This window comes from Podarcis raffonei, chromosome 16, assembly GCF_027172205.1.
Source record: "Podarcis raffonei isolate rPodRaf1 chromosome 16, rPodRaf1.pri, whole genome shotgun sequence".
NCBI lineage: Eukaryota > Metazoa > Chordata > Lepidosauria > Squamata > Lacertidae > Podarcis > Podarcis raffonei.
This window is the reverse complement of record NC_070617.1, coordinates 24,621,210-24,648,918: the sequence shown is the minus strand read 5'-3', so window position 1 is coordinate 24,648,918 and position 27,709 is coordinate 24,621,210. Positions and strand designations below refer to the sequence as shown.

The following is a 27,709-nucleotide window of genomic DNA, read 5'->3' as shown; positions in this document are numbered from 1 at the left end:
GCACATTTCCCTGGAAAGGTGACACAGGACATCTGGTGGCATCAGGCAGGGGGTGTCCATGTAAACCCACCACTTCCGCAAAGCCCCTGCTTCAACCCCACACACCCAATCTACACACACACACACACACCATCTGAAACAAAGGCCATGTAGGCGTTTAGAGCTCCCTTTCAAGATTCCTCCATCTGCCGTTATCCTTACTTCACCCCAACCCCCCCCCACGTGTCTAAAATTAGATTGTAAGCCATTCGGGGCAGGGAACCACCCTTTGCATATTTTGCTCTACAGAGCCCCCTATCACTAATTGATTATAATATTGTGCCAATGTAGATGATGATGATAGTAATAACAATAGCAAGGGAGATGGCATTAGCAGAGAAGGGGGGTTGTGGGGGTGGGGGGTCTGCCTGTCCATCACCACTATGTCACCCTCTTCCCCATAAGCAAAGGCTGAGAGCCAGCAGGTTGTCATGGTTAGAATGTCTGGCTGAGACCAGGGTTCGAATTCTCCACTCAGCCACATGAAACTTATTGGGTGATCTTGGGTGCCAAACCAAGTTCACAGGGTTGTCCTGAGGAATACATAAGGGAGGGAGGAGATCTGAATCCCTTGTTCAGCCACAGAACTCATTGGGTGATCTTGGGTGCCAATCACTGCCTCTCAGCCTAGCCTACCTCACAGGGTTGTTGTTGCGGGGATTAACTGAGGGGAGAACCACATATACCACCTTGAGCTCATCGGAGGAAAATAAGGTAGGATATAAATGTAATGAGCAGATAATAAATAAACAAGCAAGCAAGCAACCTGGAATCTGGGGCAGGGGGAGGAGAGAGCAGAGCGCCTCTTGGAAACAGCGGCAGAGCCCCGCTCCGTACAATGGGCACCTCAGAGTCTTCCTGCGGGGAGGGGGAAATCCATCCCAGACCATCCAGAAAATAGGCAGCCCCAGAATGCACACCTGTCAGAATCGGAAGCTCACCCTTGCACCGAATGGACCACCACACGCACGCTAAAAAAGGGTGGTGGTGGCAGGAGGGGGTCCCTTCTCAAAACCTGGCTGGCGCTTCTGAGATGCTGTGCTCGGTGGTCTTCAAGCATCCCCCGTCCCACCTCCCCGGTGCTGCAAGCACTCACACGTGCGCGCACACAATGGGCAGATAAGCTCCTCTGAACGCCGCCCCCCCCGCAATGCTTAAGAACCAGCCCCCTCCACCCACCACCCCACACCCAGAAGCCAGCCCCTTCCTTTCTGCCCAGACTCTGCGTGTACCCATTTCCCAGAGGAGGTGGGGGGATGAGCGAGCCAGACAGCCGCTCGCTAACTCCCGGGAGGCTCCCCCTCCCACGCACCCGGAGCGTGCCTAACTTACACACCTGAGCCCCCATGCTGGGATTCCGGACTCCTGGCTCCCTCCCCACCGTCGCCCCTTCGCCTCCCCAGCCAGGGCCACCTTCGCCTTCTCCTTCACCTGCCCGGCCATTGGCTCCGGGGCCCGCCGGCTCCGCCAATGGCCTCCGTCCACCTGCGGCCAGGAGGGGGAAAGGCCGGCCCCGTCCGCGCTCACCTGGCGCCGCTCGGACGCCCCCGAGGCGGCTCGGCCCCTGGCCAGCGCCTGCTTCCTCCGGCTGCTGTTGGCGCTGCTGAGCGGCGGCGGCGGCGGCGGCTGCTGCTGCTGCTCCATCGCGTGCGCAGCTCCTTCCCCGGCGATGCTGAGCTCCCTCCCGCAGCCCGGGCAGCCCGTGACGTCACCGGAGCCGGCAACCTGCCGGAGGATTTAAAGGCGCAGGAGCGCGCTGCGGACTGCCGCGTGGGGGCGCTGCGGAGAAGAAGCGCGGCTTTTATTGCTAAAAATACCGTACAAGCCGCTAGTCCTCGTGAGCAGCAGGCGCCGGAAAGCGCCGCCGGAGGAGATTCCCAACGGAGTCCGATGATAACAACAACAACAACAACAACACAGTGGTACCTCAGGTTACATACGCTTCAGTTTACAGACGCTTCAGGTTACAGACTCCGCAAACCCAGAAATATTACCTCGGGTTAAGAACTTTGCTTCAGGATGAGAACAGAAATTGTGCTCCAGTGGCGCGGCGGCAGCAGGAGGCCCCATTAGCTAAAGTGGTGCTTCAGGTTAAGAACAGTTTCAGGTTAAGAACGGACCTCCGGAACGAATTAAGTTCTTAACCCGAGGTATCACTGTAATAATAATAATAATAATAATAATAATAATAATAATAATAATAATAATAATAATATTTATATCCCGCTCATCTGGCTGGGTTGGCAGGGCTACTGCTCCTTGATCTTTCCTAGCAGGAGTGCCAGCTTGAATACAGTGGTACCTTGGTTCTCAAACTTAATCCGTTCCGGAAGTCCATTCCAAAACCAAAGTGTTCCAAAGCCAAGGCACGCTTTCCCATAGAAAGTAATGCAAAACGGATTCATCCTTTCCAGATGTTTAAAAACAACCCCTAAAACAGCAGTTTAACATGAATTTTACAGTACTATCTAACGAGACCATTGATCCATAAAATGAAAGCAATAATCAATGTCCTGCAGTCACACAATCAATAAATCAATCAGTAGCTGAACTGGGTCCCACACAATCACAAAAACAAATAAAAAAAGAGCTACAAAAATGCAAAATAAGTAGCAAAAGCAGACAGACCTCAGCGTAACACTCAAAACGGAAGTGTGGCACTCAAAATGGAAGCATAACACTTAAAACGGAGCATGTTAGGCTTCCAAAAAAAGTTCGCAAACCAGAAAACTTACTTCCAGGTTTGCAGTGTTTGGGTTCCAAGTTGTTTGAGAACCAAGGTACCACTGTGAAATATTGGAGGGCCCATGTAAGCCCCACTATGGGTGTAGTCAAGGGGGAGGCAGGTGGGCAGCTGCCCACCTAAATCAATACAAATCAATACAAATCTGAGGTTCTGCCCCCGCTCCAACAAAAGCCTGCCTGCTAACAAAAATCCTGGCTACATCCATGAGCCCCGCCCCACAGAATTCATCACAAGACATGGCACAGGGACAGCATTTGAATGGCAATGTCCATCAACTTTGAAGGAGCTTGGCCCTCTCAATTTGGGGGGGGGAGTGTGGCAGAAGGGACCTCAGCCCCTAGGAGTTGGCTCCTATTTTTCTAAGTCAGGGTGTACCCAAGGCAGGTCAACTTATTGTGGCACCTGAATCTCACAAGAAGTACCCCTTCTTGGGAGGAAGAGGAGAAGTACGACTACTAAAGGTAAAGGGACCCCTGACCATTAGGTCCAGTCGTGGCCGACTCTGGGGTTGCGGCGCTCATCTCACTTTACTGGCCGAGGGAGCCGGCATACAGCTTCCAGGTCACGTGGCCAGCATGACTAAGCCGCTTCTGGCGAAACAGAGCAGCGCATGGAAACGCCTTTTACCTTCCCGCCAGAGCGGTACCTATTTATCTACTTGCACTTTGACGTGCTTTCGAACTGCTAGGTTGGCAGGAGCAATGGGAGCTCACCCCGTCGCGGGGATTCAAACCGCTGACCTTCTGATCGGCAAGTCCTAGGCTCTGTGGTTTAACCCACAGCGCCACCTGCGTCCCAACTACTAATGATAATAATAATAACCCTAATATAACACTTATAGAAAAAAATGGGGTTGGCTTTTACAGCCCAACTCTCCATCACGGCATTCAGTGTCCCCCTAAGCTCGTTATCGGTCAGAGGTAACACAGTGGAGGCAGGATCCAATGAACGTGAGGAAGAGCTGTATTTTTTCTGTGGCAACAGCTGATGATATTTTGCTGCAGTTTCGTGTGCACGTGCTGGCTGGGGGTGATGGAAGCGATCGCCCCAAATGGCCATGCTTGCTGGGGGCCAGCTGGGGGTGGGGTCCAGGTCAGGGGAGACTGCTTTGACCTCTGCAAGGTTGCTGCTTCCTCCTGTTTCCCTCTCCTTTTTCTCAGTTGCACTTCAAACTAGGTCACTGTCCCAAAGAGAGGGGCGGTGCTGCTGTTTTTTTGCCCTTTTACAGCCCTTCAGCGCTAAAGCACACATATCCACTCACCCACCCCATCGTCTTGTTTCTATTGATTCTATGTAAGGCACACTGACTCTCGGCTGCAGGGCAGGGTGAAAAACGTTTCAGACAGGAAAATAAATAGCCCATCTCGTTCGCCGACCTTCCCAAGGTCACGGATGCACATGCCCTTCCTTGCTTGATTCAGTTCGGCTGCAGATAGGCATGTGTGGATATCCGGTTCGAATCCTTCTTCGCCAAAATCGATCAACAGATGTCTTGTTTAAATTCCAGGCGGCTCTGAGTGCACGGATGCCCCCTCCAACATTTGGCCACTGTGAGAACAGGATGCTACACTAGATGGCCCAGTCTGGCAAGACCCTTCTTATGGAGGGCGATTCCGATAGAACCTCCATGCTCAGGCACAGTCTACCTCTGTATACCAGAAAATAGGGAGAGCGACAATTGGAGAGTACTGCTGCACTCAGGTACTGCCATTTGGGATACTTCAGTTGGTAGAGTGTGAGGCTCTTAATATCAGGGTTGTGGGTTTGAGCCACACATTGGGGCAAAGGATTCCTGCAATGACCCTTGTGGTCCCTTTCAACTCTATGATTCTTTGCTTGACGGGCTTCCCATAATGCGCATCTGATTGGCCACTGTGAGAACAGGATGCTAGACTAGATGGGCCATTGGCCCATTTCAGCAGGGCTATGTTCTTTTTTTATATACATATAATTTTTTATTAAATTTTCTGTTTTACGCTCTAGAATATTCATTTAAAGGTAAAGGGACCCCTGACCATTAGGTCCAGTCGTGGCCGACTCTGGGGGTTGCGGCGCTCATCTCGCTTTATTGGCCAAGGGAGCCGGCGTACAGCTTCCGGGTCATGTGGCCAGCACGACTAAGCCGCTTCTGGCAAACCAGAGCAGTGCACAGAAACGCTGTTTACCTTCCTGCCAGAGTGGTACCTATTTATCTACTTGCACTTTGACATGCTTTCGAACTGCTAGGTTGGCAGGAGCAGGGACCGAGCAATGGGAGCTCACTCCGTCATGGGGATTTGAACTGCCGACCTTCTGATTGGCAAGTCCTAGGCTCTGTGGTTTAACCCACGGCGCCACCCTTGTCCAGAATATTGATTTAAGCAACCTTAAAATGTCAACGACTTCCCTTCTTCTCCTTCCATGGTTCATTTTGCATATCATAAATCCCTGCATATTTTACATAAACAAAACCATTCGGAATTCCATTATTACATCCAACAAAACTTGAATTTATCTTAATGCTGCCAACGTTTTCACATGCACACAATTCCCCCCTCCCCCATAAGTTCAATAAGCATTTTCCATCTTCTGTGTTCTTATCATTGTCACTTGCTTGCCTCTGTTACAAGCACATGTGTCAAGGAGACCCCCAATGTCATGAAGTCTGGAGAAGGTACAGGGCTGCCTGGCCTCAGGCCTGCACCGAGATGCCTCTAGAATCTCTGAAGAAGTAATGCCTGGGCTGCCCACAGCAGAGGACCTGAAGAGAGCTGAGGGCGAAGAGGTTGACTTACCTGAAGCAGCTCCTCCCTCACCTGCAGACTCAGGGATGGGATGTCTTCCCTGGTCAGTCCACACAAGGCTTCAGTTGGCTGTCGCTCTCTGCAGAGGCAACATGTCTTGGGCGTAAGCATAAGAACCTGGCTGCTGGATCAGGCCAATGGCCCATCTAGTCCAGCATCCTTGTTCTCACAGTGGTCAACCAGACAGATAAAAGGTAAAGGTAAAGGACTTCTGGATGGTTAAGTCCAGTCAAAGGCGACTATGGGGTTGCGGCGCTCATCTCGCTTTCAGGCCAAGGGAGCCAGCATTTGTCCACAGACAGCTTTCTGTGTCTTGTGGCTAGCATGACTAAACTGCTTCTGGCACATCAGGACACTGTGATCAGTGGCGGAGCTTCATGCTCTGGCATCAGGGGGGGCAGAGAGCAGGTGGGGGTGGGGCTGGCGCACATCCTGGGGGTGTGGTGTGCTGCCCGTAGGGGCGTGGCACCCAGCGTGGGCAGGGGAGCAGTACGATGGCACCCCACCGGGATTGCGCTGCCGGGGCCGGTGTACTCCCCCCGCACGCCTCTTCCTCCACTAGTGACTGTGATGGCAGCCAGAGTGCACGGAAACGCCATTTACTTTCCCACCACAGCGGTACCTATTTATCTACTTGCACTGGTGTGCTTTCGAACTGCTAGGTTGGCAGGAGCTGGGACAGAGCAACGGGAGCTCACTCCATCATGGGGATTCGAACCGCCGACCTTCTGAACGGCAAGCCCAAGAGGCTCAGTGGTTTAGACCACAGCGCCACCTACATCCCATGGCCAACCCAATACCCCTATAGGAAACTAGCAAGCAGGATTCAAGCACCAGAGTACTTCCCCCTCTTGTGGCTTCCAGGAACTGGTATTCAGAAGCATTGCTCCCTCCAACCATGGAGTCAGAGGATAGCCATCATGGCTAGTAGCCACAGATAGCCTTCTCCTGCATGGATTTGTCCAATCCTCTTTTAAATTATTATGATTATTTATCAAACTTGTATGCCGCCCTTCATGCACAGATCTCAGGGCAGTTCACCACATAAAAATACGACATTAAAGCCTGAAATACATGACCAAAAAAAAAAAACCCAAACAAGAACGGAGTGGGGAGAAAAACAATATATTATTTAAAACGCCTCCTGTGGCAGTGAGTTCCACAGTTTATGCACTGTGTGAAGATGGACTTTATTTCCAATTTCCAACATCAACCTTCGTTGGATGTCCATGAATTCTAGGACTACGACAGGGGGAGGGGGAACTTTTTTCAGTCCTCTTTCTCCATGCATTGCATGATTTCATAAACTTGGCACCGCCTACTTGATTTCATGGCACCGCCTATTTGTCTTTTCTCTAAACTAAAAAGCCCTAAACTGTAGAACTGGAAGGGACCTTGAGGATCATCTAACCCCTAGCAATGCAGGAATATGCAGCTGTCCCATACAGGGATTGAACCTGCAGCCTTGGCGTTATCAGCACCCCGCTCTAACCAACTGAGCTATCCAGACTGCAGCCTCTCTTCCTCCTTCCATCCCCGGGATCACTTTGCTTGCCTGTCATGAACCTTTCCCAACTCTGCAAAAGCCTTTTTGAGGTGAAGCCGCATGAACAGTACATGGTCCCTTGGAGCTGTCCAAGGTCCTGGTCCTAGCTGTGCTCTTCTGGACTAGGTTGCTCCTTTGAGACTCAAGATCCCCCCAGACCTGGACAGAGCAGGGAAATCTCACGTTGATGGACCGCTAAAGCCCTCATGATGGTTGAGAGGCTTCCATTGCAAGGATGGAAGGAGAACAATCTTCCTCTGGGTCTCCCTGCCCTTCCTGGGTTTGACTGCACGGCTTATCAGTGTCGATTTCATTCAGACACCGGTTTGGATATTTGGGCTGCCTGCATTAATTTGCAAGGCTACATCAGTATTCTTATTGTTAAGGTCATCTTGCAATGGATTTATGTTGTCTGTTGTGTTTTGTTTTTAAGTTAACATTACTATTTTATCATTTGTTTTCTTTCTTTTTACATTTCTATTAGATTCACAATTTTTTAAAATTATTTATTTTATTTTTCTTTATTTGTTGAATTTATATACTCCCCTATACCGGAGGTCTCAGGACAGTTCACAGAAAATGGAAGGTGCCCCCCACCCACCCACTGCCAGGCTTCTCTCTATGGATCCCCTGGGATCCTCCCTGCTCTGTGCTTTTGATCTGGCTGGGATGAGTCCTTCAGCTCCAAAAATGAGCAGATTGAATCCATACATTCCAAGCACATTCAACGCTCATTTAAAGCACATGACACCCCCCAAAAATGTGCCCTGGGAGCTGTCATTTGTTGAGGGTTCTTCGAATTGTAGCTAGTGGGGCAGAAACTGCATTTCCCAGGATCCTCATTGGAGAGGAAGGTGTGTTGAATGTGCTTTAAATGTATGCATAGACCTGCCTTGATATCAGCTCTTCCTTGCCTGGAACCTCAGAGAGCTGCTGCCTGTCAGTGCAGACATTACTGAGCTAGGTGGACCCAGTGGTCTAATGTAGTGTAGTGAGGGGCTGCAGGTCAGTGGTAGAGCATCTGCTTTGCATGCAGAAGGTCTCAGGTTAAGTCCTTGGTATATCCAGTCTGGGCTGGGGGAAGACTCCCTGGGCAGCTGCTGCCAGCCAGTGTTGGCAGTACTGAGCTAGATGGACCACTGGTCTCACTCAGTATAAGGCAGCCTTCCAGTGTGCTTTGTTCCTATCTGTGAATATACTGGATATGGTAATATCTTGTTCTCTTGTTAATTATGCTGCTTTAAATGTGCATTTTATATTTGACTTCAATTAGCAATTTTTTAAAATATATATATATTTCTTTTTGTTAACTTTGTTTGTATTAAATATTTATTCTCTAGTTGACCTCCTTTCTAATGTTTTATTTTGAAATCTTTAAGATAATATTTTAGTTTTCTGTTAATTATGCTGCTTTGACTGTATACTCTATTTTTTACTTTCTTCAGAAATGTTTGGTTTTGGATTGTATTATTGATGTTTTAATATGCTGTAAACATATTTTGAGATTTTTCTTAAAAATATAAAGCGGTATTGAAATGAAATGAAATGAAATGAATGTTTCAGCCATTGCACCACACCAGCTCACATATCCGGAAGTATTTATTTCCCATGCAGTGTCCTTTTCCTTTACAACAGGTGCACAGACCGCAATGAACTTTGGATGGCCTCAAGGCTTTTTCCTGAGCATCACACACACAGACACACACACACACACACACACATATATACCGGTAACCTTTCAAGCATGCGCCAAACTCCCTGGGGCTGAGCGCTCAACACAGGGAGGAATCTCTGCCCCCTGGTGGTTCATGGCAGGACTGCAGCCAAATGGCTGATCTCAGAAAACCCTTCCAGACCGAGGCTCTTTTCCAGTGGGATTCAGTCCCATCCAGGCTGTGCAATCCAAGTTCATTTGGTGCAACAAGCCCATTTCTTCCCCTTCTCCCCTAAACGCCCCCCCCAGGGCATCTGTAGTAATGCACCAGAAAACGTGGGATTAATACAAACTTGAGACAATGGCATCTCACCTCCCCACAACAAATCAAAATGGGTGCCCAGTAAGGAGATTGTCTGGAAGTAGTCAGAGACAACAACGAGAAAAAAGCAGATCACTGCATTTAGGCCGGGCCCGCCTGTGTAGTAGAATCGTAAAATAGTATAGGAAGAGATCACATTTTGGGATGCTCTCAGTCCCCACGCAGGAACGACATCCCCTGCAAATTAAACTAATATTATGCGAAGGGAGGAAAGTCTAGTTTAGCCGGCTTCCTGATGTGCTACTTTTCCACTTGCAGGGGGAGCGTCTTTAGGGTATGGGAGCTTTCAAAAATAGGGCACAGCCTTTTGTACCCTCTTATCCAGCTAATTCTGCACACCAGGTCTCCTCCGTTGGGGTGGGGGGTGGGACCTGCCAAAGGCACCAGGATGCAGGACGAGATGGGCCCATAGCTGTCAACTTTTCCCTTTTCTTGTGAGGAATCCTATTCGGAATAAGGGAATTTCCCTTTAAAAAGGGAAAACATTGACAGCTATGCACAGGCCTGATCCTGTCCAGCTCATCTTCCTTTTTTTTCAAAAAAAAAATCTTAATTTTCCAAAAAAAAAAATTAAACAAACAAACAAATAGACAAACAGACATAAATCTCAGCCATATTTAAACCAATCTTAGTAACATTGTTAAGTAACTTGCTCGTATTCCCCCTGGTTGAATTTCATTTTAACAGTTCTCCAAAACCAATATTCTTATAAAATTAACTTAATCACTTAACATCTTTCTTTCTTTCTTTCAAATTTGGCACTGAACATATTAATTCATCACGTTACATTTTTGAAAGCTCACATACCCGAATTCTATCTGGTATTTGCAAGCTTTTCCAATTAACTTAACTTAACTTAACATATTTAACTAAATAGTCTTTAAATTTCGTCCATTCCTCCTGGTACTCCTCCTCCTTCTGGTCGCGGACTCTTCCAGTAAGGTTGGCTAGCTCTGAAAAATCCATCATCTTCATCTGCCACCTGCCCAGCTCATCTATGTTCTGTGTGAATGTTCAGGCTACCTTGGAAAGACTAAGGACTCAATGTGATTGTGGCCCTTGCAGTCCTCATCACCTGGCCCCCAGGACTCTCCCCAGCTTGTGCCTACACTCCCTACAAGCCCTGCTCCAGACGCGCCCCGAGTGCTTCCACCCAGATGGAGCACGTCCTTTACACTGCCTGGATGAAAGGTGGAAAGATGTTTCTGTCCAAACCTCCGACTTGTGTAGCCGGAATGCAGCCGAACTGTATGAAGGCAGGAGTTGCATTTGTGACTCTGCCCATGTTTGCCTCTGGCCCCAACCATCCCTGGTGTGCGGCCCCCAACTGGCTGCCCACAAGGGAATGCAGCCCCCCAGGCTGAAAGAAAGATACCCTAATATAAAGGTGATGCCCTATTGCTGGTTTTGGAATCCTAGCCCCCCCACCGCTGAGACTTGCAATATTTCTCTAATTAGAGGTTTCTCTGCTGCTCTGACATTCATTCCAGAATACTTTCCCACCCCCTTCCACGCTTTGATCGCTGTTCCAGAACAGCTTGCATTGGTTATTATTAGGCTCTGTAATTGAACCTGAGAGGTCGAGGGTTCCATACCCTCCAACATTTCTCCAATGAAAATAGGGGTGTCCTATCTAATAATAGGAACGCAGGTGGCACTGTGGGTTAAACCACAGAGCCTAGGACTTGCCAATCAGAAGGTCAGCGGTTCGAATCCCCGCGACGGGGTGAGCTCCCGTTGCTCAGTCCTTGCTCCTGCCAACCTAGCAGTTCGAAAGCACGCCAGTGCAAGTAGATAAATAGGTACCGCTCTGGTGGGAAGGTAAACGGCGTTTCCGTGCGCTGTTCTGGTTTGCCAGAAGTGGCTTAGTCATGCTAGCCACATGACCCGGAAGCTGTATGCCGACTCCCTCGGCCAATAAAGCGAGATGAGTGCCGCAACCCCAGAGTCGGTCACGACTGGACCTAACGGTCAGGGGTCCCTTTACCTTTTTATCCCATAATAATAATGTTACTATTTATACCCCACCCATCTGACTGGGTTGCCCCCCAGCCACTATGGGCACCTTCCAACATAGATGAAAACATAATAAACATTGAACATTTTAAAAAACGAAAACTTCCCTATACAGAGCTGCCTTCAGATGTGTTCTAAAGGTTGTCTAGTTACTTATCTCCTTGGCTTGCATAACTCCATATCCTCCAATATTTTGATGAAAATATGGACGTCCAGTGCTTTTTTTCTGGGGGGGGGATGCAGGGGTACGCATACCCCTAAACATTTTGTGAATCTTTGTACTTTTGTCCATTTACTGTATTTATTGTTCCCCGATTTGAACTATGAAATGGTGGTTTTCTTGAGTCAAAATGAGAGTACCCCCAAACATTTTTTAAGGAAAAAAGCACTGGGGACGTCCTAAGGAAAAGTGGGACATTCCGGGATCCAGTCAAAAACCAGGACGGCTTCTCTAAAAATCAGGGACGTCCCTGGAAAATAGGGACATTTGGAGAGTCTGGGGTTCCGATCTCACAGTGGCCAACCAGATGAGAAGCCCATAAGCAGGAACTGAACCCAACAGACACTGCTCCCCAGCAGAGCCACAAGAACATAAACAGAACCTGCTGGATCAGACAATGACGCATCTCATCCAGCATCCTGTTCTCACAGTGGCCGACCAGAGGTCTGTAGGAAACCCTCAAGCACGATGTAAGTTCAACAGAGCTCTGTCTACCTGTGGTTCCTAGCAATGTTCAGAAGCATTACTGCCTTTGACCATGGAAGCAGAGCATAACCATCATGGTTAGCAGCCGCTGGTAGCCTTGTCCTCAATACAATTGCCTAAACCTCTTTTCAAGCCATCTGGGTTGGTGGCCATCAATGCCTCCTGTGGCAGGGAGTTCCACAGATTTAACTCTGCTCTGCGGGAAGAAGTTACTTCTTTCGCCTGTCCTGACTCTACCAACATTCAGTGGCACTAAATGTCCATGAGTTATGAGAGAGGGAGTAAAAAATTTCTCAATAATTTTTATTAAATTTTCTGTTTTACATTTTAGAATATTCATTTAAACAACCTTAAAATATCAATGACCTCCCTTCTTCCCTTTCCATGGTTCATGTTGCATAACATAAATCCCTGCATATTTTACATAAACGAAACCATTCAGTATTCTATTATTAAACCTATGTCCTTCTTGTTCTCGTGTTCTATATGTTAGGTCTGCAAGCTGTGCATATTCCATCAGTTTAAGTTGCCATTCTTCTTTGGTTGGGACCTCGCTTGTTTTCCATTTTGGGGCTAACAAAACACGGGCCGCAGTAGTGGCATACATAACCAACCTTTTTTGACACCTGGGAATTTGTGTCTGGATAATCTTCAACAAAAAGGACTCTGTTTTTTTTTCGGGGGGGGGGGAGTAAAAATCTTCTCTATCCACTTTCACCATGCCATGCCATCATTTCATAATATTCTATCATCTCCCTTCTTACTTGCCTTTTCTCTACACTAAAAGGTAAAGGGACCCCTGACCATTAGGTCCAGTCGTGGCCGACTCTGGGGTTGCGGCGCTCATCTCACTTTATTGGCCGAGGGAGCCGGCGTACAGCTTCCGGGTCATGTGGCCAACATGACTAAGCCACTTCTGGCGAACCAGAGCAGCACACGGAAACACCGTTTACCTTCCCGCCAGAGTGGTACCTATTTATCTACTTGCACTTTGACAAACACAGAGCCTAGGACTTGCCAATCAAAAGGTCAGCAGTTTGAATCCCCGTGATGGGGTGAGCTCCCATTGCTTGGTCCCTGCTCCTGCCAACCTAGCAGTTCGAAAGCACCTCAAAGTACAAGTAGATAAATAGATACCATTCCGGCGGGAAGGTAAACAGCGTTTCCGTACGCTGCTCTGGTTTGCCAGAAGCGGCTTAGTCATGCTGGCCACATGACCTGGAAGCTGTACACTGGCTCCCTCGGCCAGTAAAGCGAGATGAACGCCGCAACCCCAGAGTTGACCACGACTGGACCTAATGGTCAGGGGTCCCTTTACCTTTACGGCTCCCCACTCCAAGGCTCTTTCACTCCAAGCTGCGGAAATGGGGTGAGAGCGGGGTGTCGCATGCATGAAGGAATGCTCCCTCCCCCCGAAAACACCTCCCTGCTCCCCACCCACATGCAAGGAAAAAAAACAGCACCAGAGAAATGGTATTTGGAAGCTGCCGCCTCTTCCCTGACACTCTAGCTTTCCGCTTGCGGAACACTTCCCACATGTCACTCAGGCCAGGCAGCCACCCACCCACTTCTGCAGCTCCCCCCACCCCACCCCGGCAGCCTTCCTTGCTTCACAGGGAGAAAGTCTGACTCACAGAGGACAGCGCCCCCTGTTGAGAGACCCCCGCGTGACCCTGCTCAGCACGGAGAGCTCAGCAGAACCCTGCAATTCCGCCTGACTCACAGGCTCCCTGGCGGCTTTTTAATTTACCCACATTTGCCGTGAGTCATCCACTCTCCGCTTGCAAAGGCAGGAGACCGTCAGGGTTTATTATTATCCCCCGTTATTATTAGAAGCGTAGCATTCTTCCTCAATGAAGGCTGAGCAATATGCTTTTCTGGGCAGAGGGAAGAAGCTGCCAGCTTCTGGGTGTCAGAGGAACTGCCCCCCACTTGGGCAAGGAACTATTCCCCATGGGGTCAACATCCCGCCTTGTGACTCTTGCCTGGTGACTCTTAAGAGTCTTCCTGGGTCACAAGATTCCTTATTGGGATGGATGGATAGAGCTCTGGCGGACCATAGCTCAGTGGCTGGAGCATCTACTTGGGATTAGAATGCCCCGGGTTCAATTCCTGCCATCGCCAGGTAGAGCTGCCCATGTCCCCTGTTTGAAACCCTGGAGAAGTTGCTGCCAGTCATTGATTTGTTTGTGGGTGGGTGGGTATTTTTTTCTGGCAGGCCTCTTTACTAGCTATCTGCCAGGCGGAAATCCAACAGGTGCAGCTTTCCTTAACATGAAGGTGCTGTGATAGGTTGGTGTGAGTGGTGAGTAATAATAATAATAATAATAAATTTTATTTATACCCCGCCCTCCCCAGCCAAGACTGGGCTCAGGGCGGCTAACAACCAATAATAAAAACAAGTTGATTGAAATACAACTTAAAAACAAGATTAAAATACAACATTAAAACAATTAAAACATTAAAATGCAGCCTCATCACAGGAGGAGAAAGCAAAAAAGAAGGGGGGGAGGGAATCAAATTGTAAGGGATATAGATCTTGTTCATTTTCTTTCTCTACGTCCTCCATGCATAATTCTTTGCGCCTCTACCACGTCCCCTCTTATTCACCTTTTCTCTGGACTGCAAATGTCGTAACCATTCCTCTTCAGCTGGGAAGAGGGCACCTGCATTTTGCACGTGAAACTCAAGCCTGTAGCAGCTCTGTTTCTGAAGTCAATATTGTTGGGGAATCAACCCCTGGGAGGGGACCTACTGGTCTACCTCAGGCCAGCCAGAGAAACAGCTGCCTGTGGCTATTTATTCTTTAGCAGTGCCTCCCTGATAATGGCAAGCATGAGCCAAGCTGGAATCAACAGAGGCCCAGGTGGGTCTTGTTAGCGCAACCAGCTGCGGTTGGCAGGCTCCCCTGAGCAATCCTGGAGGAGAACAGCACCAGGAGGAGAGACTGAGCAAACAATCAGGAGCTAGAGGCGAGCGCCCGATTATTCAGGGTGGTTAAAACCAAAATGGGACCACAAGGAGCTCCAAAAAGCGTCTCTCCCAAAACTGGGTGAATCGGCATTAAAATGGCACATGCAATTCCATGTGAGAAAATGTGAAATGATGGACATTGGTGCAAAAAGGAGAATAATAAGAATGTAAGGCGAGTCTGCTAATGGATCAGGCTGATAGCTCATCTCGTCCAGAATCCAGTTTTCAAAGCCCCAATGGGAAGCCTGAAAGTAGGAGCCGAGGACGAGAGCATTCTCCCCGTCCTGTGGTTTCCAGTAACTGGTATTCAGAAGCATAACTGCCTTTGTATACATGCCCTCCAAAATTTTGCATGAAAATAGGGACATTCTATTGCTTCAGAATAGAAGGTCCCTATTCTATAAGGGACGTGGGTGGCGCTGTGGGTTCATAGAATCATAGAATCATAGAGTTGGAAGAGACCACAAGGGCCATCGAGTCCAACCCCCTGCCAAGCAGGAAACACCATCAGAGCACTCCTGACATATGGTTGTCAAGCCTCTGCTTAAAGACCTCCAAAGAAGGAGACTCCACCACACTCCTTGGCACCAAATTCCACTGTCGAACAGCTCTTACTGTCAGGAAGTTCTTCCTAATGTTTAGGTGGAATCTTCTTTCTTGTAGTTTGGATCCATTGCTCCGCGTCCGCTTCTCTGGAGCAGCAGAAAACAACCTTTCTCCCTCCCTTTCTAAACCACAGAGCCTAGGGCTTGCCAATCAGAAGGTCGGTGGTTCGAATCCCCACGATGGGGTTAGCTCCCATTGCTCGGTCCCTGCTCCTGCCAACCTAGCAGTTCGAAAGCACACAGTGCAAGTAGATAAATAGGTACCGCTTTGGCGGGAAGGTAAACGGTGTTTCCGTGCACTGCTCTGGTTCGCCAAAAGCGGCTTAGTCATGCTGGCCACATGACCTGGAAGCTGTATGCCAGCTCCCTCGGCCAATAAAGCAAGATGAGTGCCGCAACCCCAGAGTCGGCCACGACTGGACCTAATGGTCAGGGGTCCCTTTACCTTTTATTCTGTAACCCTACCTGCACTTAGGCCCAATCTGCACTGTGTGCTCAAGGCACAATACCTCTTTAAACAGTCCTGGCATCCCTTGAAAGTATCTTGGGAACTGTAGTTTGTTAAGGGTGCTGAGAATTGTTAAGAGGGACCCCTATTCCCTTCCCAGAGTTACAATTCCAAGAGTGGCTTAACAGTCAATCCCACTTCTCGGGGAACTCTGGGAATTGTAGATCTGTGAGGGGAAGAGGGGTGTCTCCTAACAACTCTTAGTACCTTTCACAAACTACACTTCCCAGGATCCTTTGGGGAGAAGCTGTGACTGTTAAAAGTGGTATCATGGTGCTTTAAATGAACAGTACAAATGTGAACTTGTAAGTTATTGAGTCTGAAATAGTGGTGACTGACTAGGAAAGAGATCTTGGGGTTGTGACACACGGCACAACCCAATGTGAGTCCACATCCTGAATTGTGCTATTATTAAATCACATAGAAATGGAGGTTGGAAGAAGGAAAAATTAAGGATCCGGGGGGTTTTCTGGCCAAAAGCGCTTGAAACAGAATTGTGAAATCTACCAGCTGTGATTGGGACGCGGGTGACGCTGTGGGTTAAACCACAGAGCCTAGGACTTGCCGATCAGAAGGTTGGCGGTTTGAATCCCTGTGACGGGGTGAGCGCCCATTGCTCGGTCCCTGCTCCTGCCAACCTAGCAGTTCGAAAGCACGTCAAAGTGCAAGTAGATAAATAGGTACCGCTCTGGCGGGAAGGTAAACGGTGTTTCCGTGCGCTGCTCTGGTTCGCCAGAAGCGGCTTAGTCATGCTGGACACATGACCCGGAAGCTGTACGCCGGCTCCCTTGGCCAAGAAAGCGAGATGAGCGCCGCAGCCCCAGAGTCGGACATGACTGGACCTAATGGTCAGGGGTCCCTTTAGCTTTACCTGTACAGCTGTGATTCTGCTTTCCCAGTTGAAATTTCTGCAGGGGCAGCCATGTTTGTCTGTTGCAGCCAAATCAGCAGATGCTCTTGCAGCATCTCAGATACTTGTCACAATTTTTTTCTCACATCCTTGAAAAACTTACAACACAATGCCCCCCCCCCAAGTGTCACAAGACAGCTGCGACCTTCGCAAAGCCGCTGTTCTCCAGAGCCAGATTGGGTTCATGGGAGTTGTAGTCCAGAACGTCTGGAGGGCTCCAGATTGGTGAAGTCTGCTCTGATTTCTCTTGATCTGTGTACCTTCCTCTTTGGCCTAAAAAAAGATATCCTGCTTTGTATCTCTTCAAGTGCTTTGATCATCCACGGAAAGATTCCTAGCAGGGTTCTTATTCTGAGAAATGGTGAATAATTTAGGGCATGCCTTGTCTCCCAACGCTCCCTGATCAAAAGCGGTGTGTGCTTGGCTGTTGTCAGCATTTGTTAGGGGGGAGTTGGTAGTGCGTACTGTTTTTGTCTGTTTCATTCTGTCTGTTTTAAAATGATTCAAGTTTCCACACACAGAAAGAAAAAGGATATATAGATCTTCACGTGTAGAGGAGTCCTTCATGTGGAGGACTCCCTGGTCCTGGATGGGGTAACTGTGCCCCTGAAGGACCAGGTGCGCAGCCTGGGAGTCATTCTGGACTCACAGCTGTCCATGGAGGTGCAGGTCAATTCTGTGTCCAGGGCAGCTATCTACCAGCTCCATCTGGTACGCAGGCTGAGACCCTATCTGCCCGCAGACTGTCTCGCCAGAGTGGTGCATGCTCTGGTTATCTCCTGCTTGGACTACTGCAATGCGCTCTATGTGGGGCTACCTTGGAAGGTGACCCAGAAACTACATCTAATCAAGAATTTGGCAGCTAGACTGGTGACTAGGAGTGGCCGCCGAGACCACATAACACCGGTCTTGGAAGACCTACACTGGCTCCCAGTACGTTTCCAAGCACAATTCAAAGTGTTGGTGCTGACCTTTAAAGCCCTAAACGGCCTTGGTCCAGTATACCTGAAGGAGCGTCTCCACCCCCATCGTTCTGCCTGCACACTGAGGTCCAGGGCCGAGGACCTTCTGGTGGTTCCCTCCCTGCGAGAAGTGAGGTTACAGGGAACCAGGCAGCGGGCCTTCTCGATAGTGGCGTCCGCCCTGTGAAACGCCCTCCCACCAGATGTCAAAGAGAAAAACAACTACTAGACTTTTAGAAGACATCTGAAGGCAGCCCTGTTTAGGGAAGCTTTTAATGTTTAATAGGTTATTGTATTTTAGTGTTCTGTTGGAAGCTGCCCAGTGTGGCTGGGGAAACCCAGCTAGATGGGTGGGGTATAAATAAATTATTATTATTATATTATTATAGACTTATAAATCATTTGCAGCTGTTGTATAAGGGATTGCTGTTATGAATGGAATGGAACTGAAATCAGTAAGATTATGGAACACAGAAATAAAGTAAATTATCAAACCATCAATTCTAGCATGCGGGTGGGGGGCACCTAAATTATGTAATTGATATTGGGAATTGTTATTGTAATTTGGCATTGATATAATGATATAATGATATATTTGATATTTGATATATTTGGATTATTATAATTGAGAACTAATAGAATTATTATCAAAAATAAAATTATGCAAATTTCAGAAGACTCCTGGTGTGGCAAAGGTGAAGCACAGCACTTCCCAATTTTTTTTGAGCTTGGGCCTTGCTCCTAAAATAAGAACAGAGGAAGAGTCTGATGGTTCAGGTCATTGACCCACCCTAGTTCAGCATCCTAGTCTCACAGTGGCCGCATCTGACTGTATTAGCACTTTCTCCTCCTGTGGTTTTCAGCAACTGGTATTCAGAAAAATTACAACCTCTGACCGTGGAGGCAGAGCAGAGCCATCATGGCTAGCAGACATCGTTAGTTTTCTCCTCCATCAATTTGTCCAATCCTCTTTTAAAGCCATCAAAGTTAGCCGTCGCTGCCTCCTGTGGGAGGGAGTTCCACAGGAACACACACACAACCCCAGCAGGCTGAAGTACTTTGAACACATGGAAATTCTTGACTTGCAGCTGCAAATAAGATGATCAGAGGAAGCTGCCTGATGCCAATTCAGACCAGTGGTCCATCTAGCTCAGTACTGTCTACACAGACTGGCAGCAGCTCGCCAGGATTTCAGACAGGGAATCCCTTCCAGGCCCACTTGGATGTGCCAGAGATGGCACTTAGGACCTTCTGCATGCAAAACAGATGCTCTACCACTGAGCTATAACCCCTTCCCAACTAGGAACTTGGGAAGATACCTTACACGGAGTCAGACCAGCTGGTCCATCTAGCTCAGTATTGTCTACTCTGACTGGCAGCAGCTCTCAGGATTTCAGGCAGGGTGTCTCCTAGCCTTACCTAGAGATGCTGGGGATTGGACCTGGGACCTTCTGCACACAGAGCAGGTGCTCGACACTGCTGTTTTGTTTAAAGCAGGCTTTCCAGAAGCACAAATTCCCCGTCAGACACCCACACTTGGTTTTATTATTACGATTTTTATTAAACGATCACAAAGTGTTACTTTGCTTCTTGCTTACACCCTTTATTCTTGGCTGCTTCTCCATAGGAGTCAGTAATTCTTATCTATACTAACTATATTGGTATAGTGATGAATACGGGGTGTTTGCAAAGATGCAACAAGATGTTACCTGCTCAAAGACGTATAGCAGAAGGTGGAGATTCCAGCCCCACAGAAGAAGGCATTTTGATGTGGTTGCTTTTAAGCATGGGAACTGAGCACCTTCTGTCCTTATGCAATTTGTGTACATGCTGTTCTTGACATTGCCAGTCATTAAGCACTTAATAAACACATTTGCATACCACACCCACCACCAACCCTTGTTCAAGCTGCACATTATCAGCTTTCCAACTGAACAGCTTTCCTCCCCAGGTCTGCATTTTCTGCCCAACTGCAGCACATGCTATTTATTTGTTTATTGTGTTGATATCCCAGCTTTGTTTCTCCAGGGAGCTCAAGGCGATCCCTTCCTCATTTAATCCCCACAACAACCCGGCGAGGTAGGTTAGGCTGAGAAGCAGCGACTGGTCTAAAGGATGGGTAGGCAAACTAAGGCCCGGGGGCCAGATCCAGCCCAATCACCTTCTAAATCCGGCCAGCGGACGGTCCGGGAATCAGTGTGTTTTTACATGAGTAGAATATGTCCTTTTATTTAAAATGCATCTCCAGGTTATTTGTGGGGCATAGGAATTTGTTCATTCCCCCCCCCCAAAAAAAATATAGTCTGGCCCCCCACAAGGTCTGAGGGACAGTGGACCGGCCCCCTGCTGAAAATGTTTGCTGACCCCTGGTCTAAAGTCACACCCAGCAAGCTTCATGATGGCCAAGTGGGGATTTGAACCCAGGTCTCTTGGTCCGAGCCTGATACTCTAACTACTGCACCACACTGTCTCTCTTGTGGGGGGGGCGGGGAAACACCATTTCTCTACCACCAAGTTGCAGCCCCTTTTGGGGTGCGATACAGAGTTTGCCGTGTGGAGGTGAAAGGACATTAAATAATGTTTTAGCAAAAGTGCTAACCCCAATATCTTACTGAGCAATGGGGTCTGCCCCGGTGCTCCCAGCATTAGCTGGGAAGAGCAGGTATCGTGCAGCTCTGTGATGAATGCCAGAGATGTACAAAACTGTCATAAAGAATTTTAATAAAAAAATTAAGGTCTTATATATATATAATAAATGTTCATAAATGTACCAACCAAGCATGCGGACATGTCTGGAGCAGCACAGGAAGACCGCCCTGAAACCATTTTGACTCCCAAACTGACCAAGTGTTTTTCTGCAAGGAGGGAGGGGGTGAGGGAACCTTCCCATTGTTTCAGGAATGGGGTACTCACCATCTTAAAGGAATGGCCAGACTACCAGGAAAGGCAATCAGATAAGGCATTATCAGATAACTTGGCAGACAGGAAAAACAACAACATTCGAATTTCTGTTGTAGACCGCCTTTTCTGTGATGTAAGTATGATGTTTGTGGGTGGTGGTCTTGGGTTACACCCCTTCTGTGATGTATGTGTGATGTATGGAGGGGTGGTCTTGAGCTCCAGGGCAGGGAATTTAAAATGTTTATATAAGGGCAGGCACACCTTGGTTCTGGGGTACTCCTCCCTCCCTGTTGCAACAGTTCAATAAAGATCAGGCTTACGAGCTGCTTTGCTTCTCAATATTCTCTGGTTGGCCTCTGTTATTTTCTCCAACCGATAGAGAACCTACAAAGGACTCTATAAGGGCTCTTGTGTCTCCCATAAGGGAATAAGGGCAGATTTTGTTTATTACAGAAGGAAGAAGACATTTGAGCATATAAAAAGTTTATTTCCCTCCCACCCACTGAAATCCCAAGGCTTATAAAGAATTTCAGCTCTGGATTATTATTTTTTAAGTTGGAGTAATAAACGAACATAGCTCAGTGTTAGAGCATCTGCTTTGCATGTAGAAGATCTCAGGTTCAATTTGCAATCCCAGACAGCCGCTACCAGTCAGTGCGGAGAATACTGAGCTAGATGGCTGAAGGCCTGATTCAGTAAAAGGCAGCTGCATACCCTCCAACTTTTCTCCAATGAAAATAGGTTAGTCCCATTCCATAATAATAATAATTTTACTATTTATACCCCACACACCTTACTGGGTTGTCCCAGCCACTCCAGGCAGCTTCCAACGTATAGAAAAACATAATAAAACATTAAACAGTTAAAAAAAAATTTCCCTATACAGGATTGCCTTCAGACGGCTCAGGGGTCGGATAACTCCATACCCTCCAATGAAAATGGGTACATTTTCACACCCTCTAACATTTCTCTAATGAAAATAGGGACAGCCAAGGAAAAGTGGAATCAAATCAGAAACCGGGATAGCATCTCTAAATCAGGGACGTCCCTGGAAAATAGGGACACTTGGAGGGTGTGCAACTGCATGCGTTCCTAACGGAGAGATGCAAAGCGGCGTAGCAGTTAAACTTTAAAGTCTCGAATTGAGGCCAAATCCACACCACGCCGTTGAAAACGCGTCCAGGATACATTGAAAGCGCACGGCTCTCTCGCAACGAATCTTGGGAGCTGTAGTTTGTTAAGGGTCCTAGGAATTGTCATCTGCGAAGGGGCAACTACAGCTCCCAGGAAACCTCGGGGTAAGGCGGGTGGTTTCGTTGTGCGCGGCAGGCGCTTTCAATGTGCAGGATGCTCCATCATGAGACCAAAGGGGTAAAGAAAGCATCGGGCCTCTGAGCATGTGCAGAGAGTAAGCAGCGCTAGTAGCACTGTGCAAGCACCCGGGTAGGGGACACACAGGTCCTCCGAGGTGCCCCCGTCGCCTATCCTCGTTTTCCTTTGGAGAGCCGCTAATCCCCGAGCTCCGCCTTGCCCTGCCCAGACGATGCTCCTCCCTGGAGAGCCGAGCGGCGGCAGGGCGAGGCTTGCCGGCCGAGGCTCCTCCGCCTTCCCTTCGCGGGGGCTCCGCCCGATCTGACGTGGCAGCGCCTCCAGCAAGCCGGAGGCCGCCGCGTCCGGAGCGCTGAGCGCACAGCCAAGAGCGCAGAGCGCAGCGCGCGTCGCTGGAGTGAAGGTGCCCGATGGCACGTCCGCGCTTCGTGCTGCTGGTGGCGCTGGTGGTGCTCTCGGGATCAGGGCTGCTCCGCGGCTACGAGCCGGACTGGCGCCGCCTGGAGGGCCTGGCGAGAGGGAAAGTGGAGGTGAGGCTGAGCTGAGGGAGCTGGGTGCCTTAGAGCATGTGCAGAGGGCCTGATGCGCCGGGGCCCGCCAGCTCCCTGAATTGAAGTTCCCACCCCACCCCAAGCATATGTGGTCTCCCCACCACTTGACAGATGAAGCATGAAATGCGCTGGGCAGCCTTGAGAGAAGCGCTGGCCCTCAGCCGGAGCTTAGCCTCCCTCGCAAGGCTGTAGTGAGGCTCTGTGAACAGGCGGCAGTCACCGCCGCAAGCCTTTGAAATGCGGGCGGGACATTAGAAAGAATTAAGGACGTAGCGTCTGTGTTGTTTTTTAAATGTTGTCGTAAAAAAAGAGAAAAGTGAGATTTGCGTTGCAACAGATCACGCCAAACATCTATTAAGTCTAGCGTCAGACAGAGATTGCGCAGAGCTTCCAAGAAGGATGTCTGTCTTGTTTTGGCTGTTCTTTTGCTATTCAGAGGTATACTGCCCTGGCATGTGGATTTTCTGTTTTACCATCATTCAGAGGGATATACGGGGTTACCCTAGTTAAAGCTTAGAGCAGGGCTTCCCACAGTGGGCAGGCCATTGGTGGGCCACTGAAGTTTCAGGCAAGTCTGTGGACCATAATTTACCATGTCTGCGAAGAACACTTACAGCTGGAATTCAGATTGTTGTACTATGGTTGACCTCTGGGACTCCCTGCCACAAGAGGCAGTGATGACCACCAACTTGGATGGCTTTCAAGGAAGACTAGACAAATTCATGGAGGAGAGAGAGGGCTATTGATGGCTACTAGCCACAATGGCTCTGCTCTGCTTCCATGGTCAGAGGCAGTGATGCTACTGAATCCCAGTTGCTGGAAACCGCAGGAGGGGAGAATTGCTCTTGTGCTCAGGTCCAGCTTGCAGGTTTGAGGGCCTCTTTGAGAAGGTGGTCTAGAGAGGCCACTGGCCTGTTGCAGCAGGTTCTTCTTAGCATTCTTAATGCTTCTGAACACCAGTTTGCATCTAGCACAGTGCAACAGAATTGCTGAAACAGGAGGGGAAAGTCATCTTCTAAAACCCTCTGCAATTTTCAGGTGGTCTGGGGCACGGGGGGGGTGTGCAGTTTGAGAACCACGGGCTTAGAGGACTAAGGAGAAATTTGGTGCTATTCCCACATATTCCCAAGTCTGTCCTTATAGCCATTTTATTTTAGAGGTGGGAGGGGCATCCAACAAAGCCCATTTATCCCTGAAGATGACGCAGTTGCATTGGTGGGGGGTTGTTTTTCAATCTGCTAACAGGTGGCCTTGGGCACACCTGCCGCAGCAGGTTCTGACAAGCCCTTGGAAAGGATTGTCAAGGGAACAGGGGGCCGGGGAACAGCTGTTTTTTCATGGTGGAAGGGAAAGGCTGCAGAGGGCGAATGTCTTTGTGGGGTTGTCAACAAGTGTCCTGGGTTGGCAGAGGTTTCTCCAAGAGCATCATTGAAACATGGAATTGTAGAGTTGGAAGGGAACCTGAGGATCATCTAGTCCCCTTGGTGTCCCGTACGGGGATCGAACCTGCAAACCTGGCGTTACCAGCACCACGCTCTAACCAGCTGAGCTGGACCTCCAACTCCCCATCAGACCCAGAAACCATCACAGTCAGTGGCCAAGGACAGTGGGAGTTGACAACACAAGAAGAGAGCACTCACCCATCCTTCAGTTTCCAGCCATTGCTGTCTCCAATTGTGGAGGCAGAGCACAGCCATTATGCCTAGTAGCCGTTGTTCCAGAGATTTAATTACGTGTTCCATCAATAAGCCCTATCTTTTACCTGTCCTGACTCTTCCCAACTTTCGGCTTCATTCGGTTTCTCTGTCCACTTCCTCCACACCTTGACATTTTTTATAAACTTTTATCGTGTCACCTCTTTATTGCCCTTTCTCTAAGCCAGGGGTAGGCAACCTAAGGCCCAGGGGCCGGATGCAGCCCAATCGCTTTCTCAATCCGGCCCACGGACGGTCCAGGAATCAGCGTGTTTTTACATGAGTAGAATGTGTGCTTTTATTTAAAATGCATCTCTGGGTTATTTGTGGGACATAGGAATTCCTTCATATATTTTTTTCAAAAAATAGTCCGGCCCCACACATGGTCTGAGGGATGGTGGACCTGCCCATGGCTGAAAAAGGTTGCTGACCCCTGCTCTAAGCTAAAGAGCCCTCAAAGCTGCAGGCTTTCCTCAAAGGGCAATCACTCCATCCTTTATCATTTTGGTTGCCCTGACCTGGGATAGCTCAGTCGGTAGAGCAGGAAACTCTTAATCTCAGGGCTGTGGGTTTGAGCCCCACATTGGGTAAAAGATTCCTGCACTGCAGGGAGTTGGACTAGATGACTCTTGTGGTCCCTTCCAACTCTACAATTCTATAAAGGAGAATTGAATTTTTTGCTGCCTGGCTGATGAGCTGTTGGGAGTTGGGTGTCGGGCAACATCTGGAGGTCTGCAGGCTCCTCGTCCTTCCAGTGCATGAAACGAGTCTGGATTTCTTGGGAAGTGTGTTTGTGTTTGATGGTGTATTCATATTCTGTTTCCTCCCTTTTAAAGAGCTGTGGGGGATGACGGCTGAACCGCCTGCCAGAGGTAAGTGTCGCTTCGTTCCTGCTCGCCAGCACCTATCACTCACTTCCCCTGGGTGAAGAAGTGCTGCAACGGCTCATAAGACAGAAGGCAGGGAGCCCAACAGTAGGTGGCGCCAGAGAGCCAATGACAGGCAAAACCCAACACATTCTAGGTTTCCCCCCATCCTCCCCCCTGCCAGAATGGAGATGGAAGAGAAAGAAGCTGACAGGCACAGCCACCTCCTAGACTGACTGAAAGTAGGGAGGCGGGAAGGTGGGGACTGGCTGAAAGCAGTCTGGGGTTGGTGGGGCAGACTGGAGCAGTCTGGGGTTTCCGGGGAGCCACCACAGGAAAGGCCCTGTCACCAACAAAGCCTCGCCTGTTGATTGTAGGTTCAGAGAATAAACTGGGCTGGTGGGGCAGGGGGAGCTGTCTTATTCCATGTGTAATATTTGCATCTCATTCATTTCCCCCCCCCAGGCGAAGGCCTTCATCAATGAGGACTTGCCTCTGTAGTATCCTTTTTGTATGTTTGTGCAGGGCCTAAGCATTGGAGGTAAGGGAGGTAAAAGGGGGACATTAGCAAGGTCCCCAGGCAGCCAGCTTCGGCTGCAAGCCCATCGCCCCCAAATTATTTATTTATCCTCTCTGGCCCAGGAGCCCAAACTTGAGAAATTCTGAACTGCCAAGCCTGATGCCCTTTAGCTTGCTGTCTGGGGCTGACGAGGGTCATAATCCAAAACCGCTGGACAGGGCTGTCTTAAGCATATGCGGCACCAGGGTGCAAAGAGCCACCCGGCGCCCACCCCCGAGGTTGCCCAGTCCCAGGCATGCAGGAGAGCGGAGCCAGCCAGCCGCCTCAGCGTCTCACTGGCTCGGTCGCCCCCGAACTCACGGCGCAGAAGAGCACGCCATGGCGCTCTGACCGACGGATGGGCTCTTCCCTGGATTCAACTCTCTTTTCCCCCCCAACAAATTTTTTATTCATTTTATAACGCAAATAAACAACACAAACAGAAAAACAAACAATACAAACAGATTCTTGTCTTATCCTTATTTTTCCTAAACATTGTTAGGTGGGCTTCCCCAAGTCCTCTCTATCTGATTTCCATTTTACCTCATCTTTAGCAGTTTACATACCATAATTTCTAACCATTTTTTAAAATCACCCTTACTTTAACCATAAAAAACCTTCACATTTTATCACTTACTAATAATACTATTTTAAAATACACTTCTATCCCTACAGCCTAAATCCACTTCCAAAGCTATTCTAAGATTCCCTGGACTCAACTCTTGGGCCCCGGACTCTTGGCCTGGCGCCCCTGAGAGCCTGGCGCCAAGGGGCTCCGCACCCTTAGCGCCTATGGGTAAGATGGCCCTGCCTCTGGAGGGCACCAGGTTGGCAGTCTAACCAGGGAGCTGATTTGCTAAACCTGCTGGCCAACGCAGCAGAATTGGGTGTCCTCACTCACCCTTGCCTGAAACCCCTGGAGAGATGCTGCCAGTCAGTGTAGACAATATTGAGCTAGATGAGCCAGTGTTCTGGCTCTGTTAGGCAGCTTCCTTCGCCCATACCCTACCTCCTTAACTGCCTTTTCCAGCCACAACCTTGACATGAAGCACCTCGCTGGAGCAGACCCCGAACTCATCCTGTTGAACTCGCACTACAGAGAGCTGGAGGTGAGAGGGAGTTTTGATCTCCCCACACTGGTGTGACCCACTGGAGGATTTTTAGCTTCAGCCAGAACTGGGAGAGGTGATGCTCTTCACGGAATATGCAATTGCAGGAATAGTTTTGCTTGTGTTTCTGAATCGAACATGTAGGGCCTGCAAGAAAATGTTGCAGCGCAGCGGCAAGAATCCATCTCCCTAAGAATCATAGGGGTTTCTTTTGAAATCTTATTTTTCATGGAGGTTTCAATGGCATGGACGGGATGCTTGAAAGTATATGGGCAGCAGGTTGGTAAATTGCAGCCAATTTATTGGTTATTGTTGTCCAGCAAGCCAGCGAGTAGGACTTTTAATTCCTCCTCCGCTGGACTAGCAAGATTAAGTTGCATAGCACTTTAAAAGCTCCAGAAATATTCAAAAGAAGAGGGACGGGGTGCAGCAGGCTTTTGGGGGCTTCTCTTCTGGAATCCATCTGCCAGATTTCAGCCATGGGCAGGTAAGATGCAAATCTTGCTCTGTGGTGCTTAACAGGCTAATTAATGTGCTGCTCACACAGCAAAGGAGCAAAGGTCCGTCAAATATGGGTGTAGCTAGAATTTATGGTGGGGGTGGGGCAGGACACACACCTGTCATCATCCTGTTTTAGCAGATTCGGAGTGAAACGTCTCAGCAAGAGTTGTTTCAAGTTACTTTCCTTTGACCTCAAGCGTTCAGAAAAATCCGTCAAAATCTCCAGCCATTTGAAAACCAGGAAGTTAAATAAAAAAATTAACATCCAGGAGTAGCTTTCATGAGGTTAACGAGTCTATTTTCCAAGATTACAAAGAGCATGCCTTTTTAATCTTATTTTTTAAAATTTAAACTAAAACAAGTTTTCTT

General features: G+C 48.8%; 2 protein-coding genes and 1 non-coding gene across 5 annotated transcripts in view; 1 reads left to right on the top strand and 2 right to left on the bottom strand.

Annotated features, from left to right (window-relative positions):
• INPP5J (inositol polyphosphate-5-phosphatase J) overlaps positions 1–1,708 on the bottom strand; it is a 40,171-nt gene extending 38,463 nt beyond the window's left edge. The window contains exon 1 of one of the 2 annotated variants that reach the window (XM_053369080.1): positions 1,567–1,708. In XM_053369080.1, the coding sequence (XP_053225055.1) occupies positions 1,567–1,683 (117 nt within the window). In that variant the 5' untranslated portion in view covers positions 1,684–1,708. The other variant, XM_053369081.1, reaches the window with a different exon arrangement.
• Positions 1–27,709, top strand: part of SELENOM (selenoprotein M) — a 33,096-nt gene that overhangs the window by 3,520 nt on the left and 1,867 nt on the right. Inside the window, exons 1-4 of one of the 2 annotated variants that reach the window (XM_053369083.1) lie at positions 22,076–22,590; positions 25,142–25,177; positions 25,637–25,671; positions 26,761–26,839. In XM_053369083.1, coding sequence (XP_053225058.1) covers positions 22,471–22,590; positions 25,142–25,177; positions 25,637–25,671; positions 26,761–26,839 — 270 coding nt within the window. In that variant the 5' untranslated portion in view covers positions 22,076–22,470. Of the gene's footprint in view, positions 1–22,075; positions 22,591–25,141; positions 25,178–25,636; positions 25,672–26,760; positions 26,840–27,709 lie in introns of those variants that run through there. The other variant, XM_053369084.1, reaches the window with a different exon arrangement.
• On the bottom strand, positions 7,005–7,078 carry TRNAI-GAU (transfer RNA isoleucine (anticodon GAU)). Its single transcript has one exon. It is a non-coding gene; the product is annotated as a tRNA-Ile (tRNA).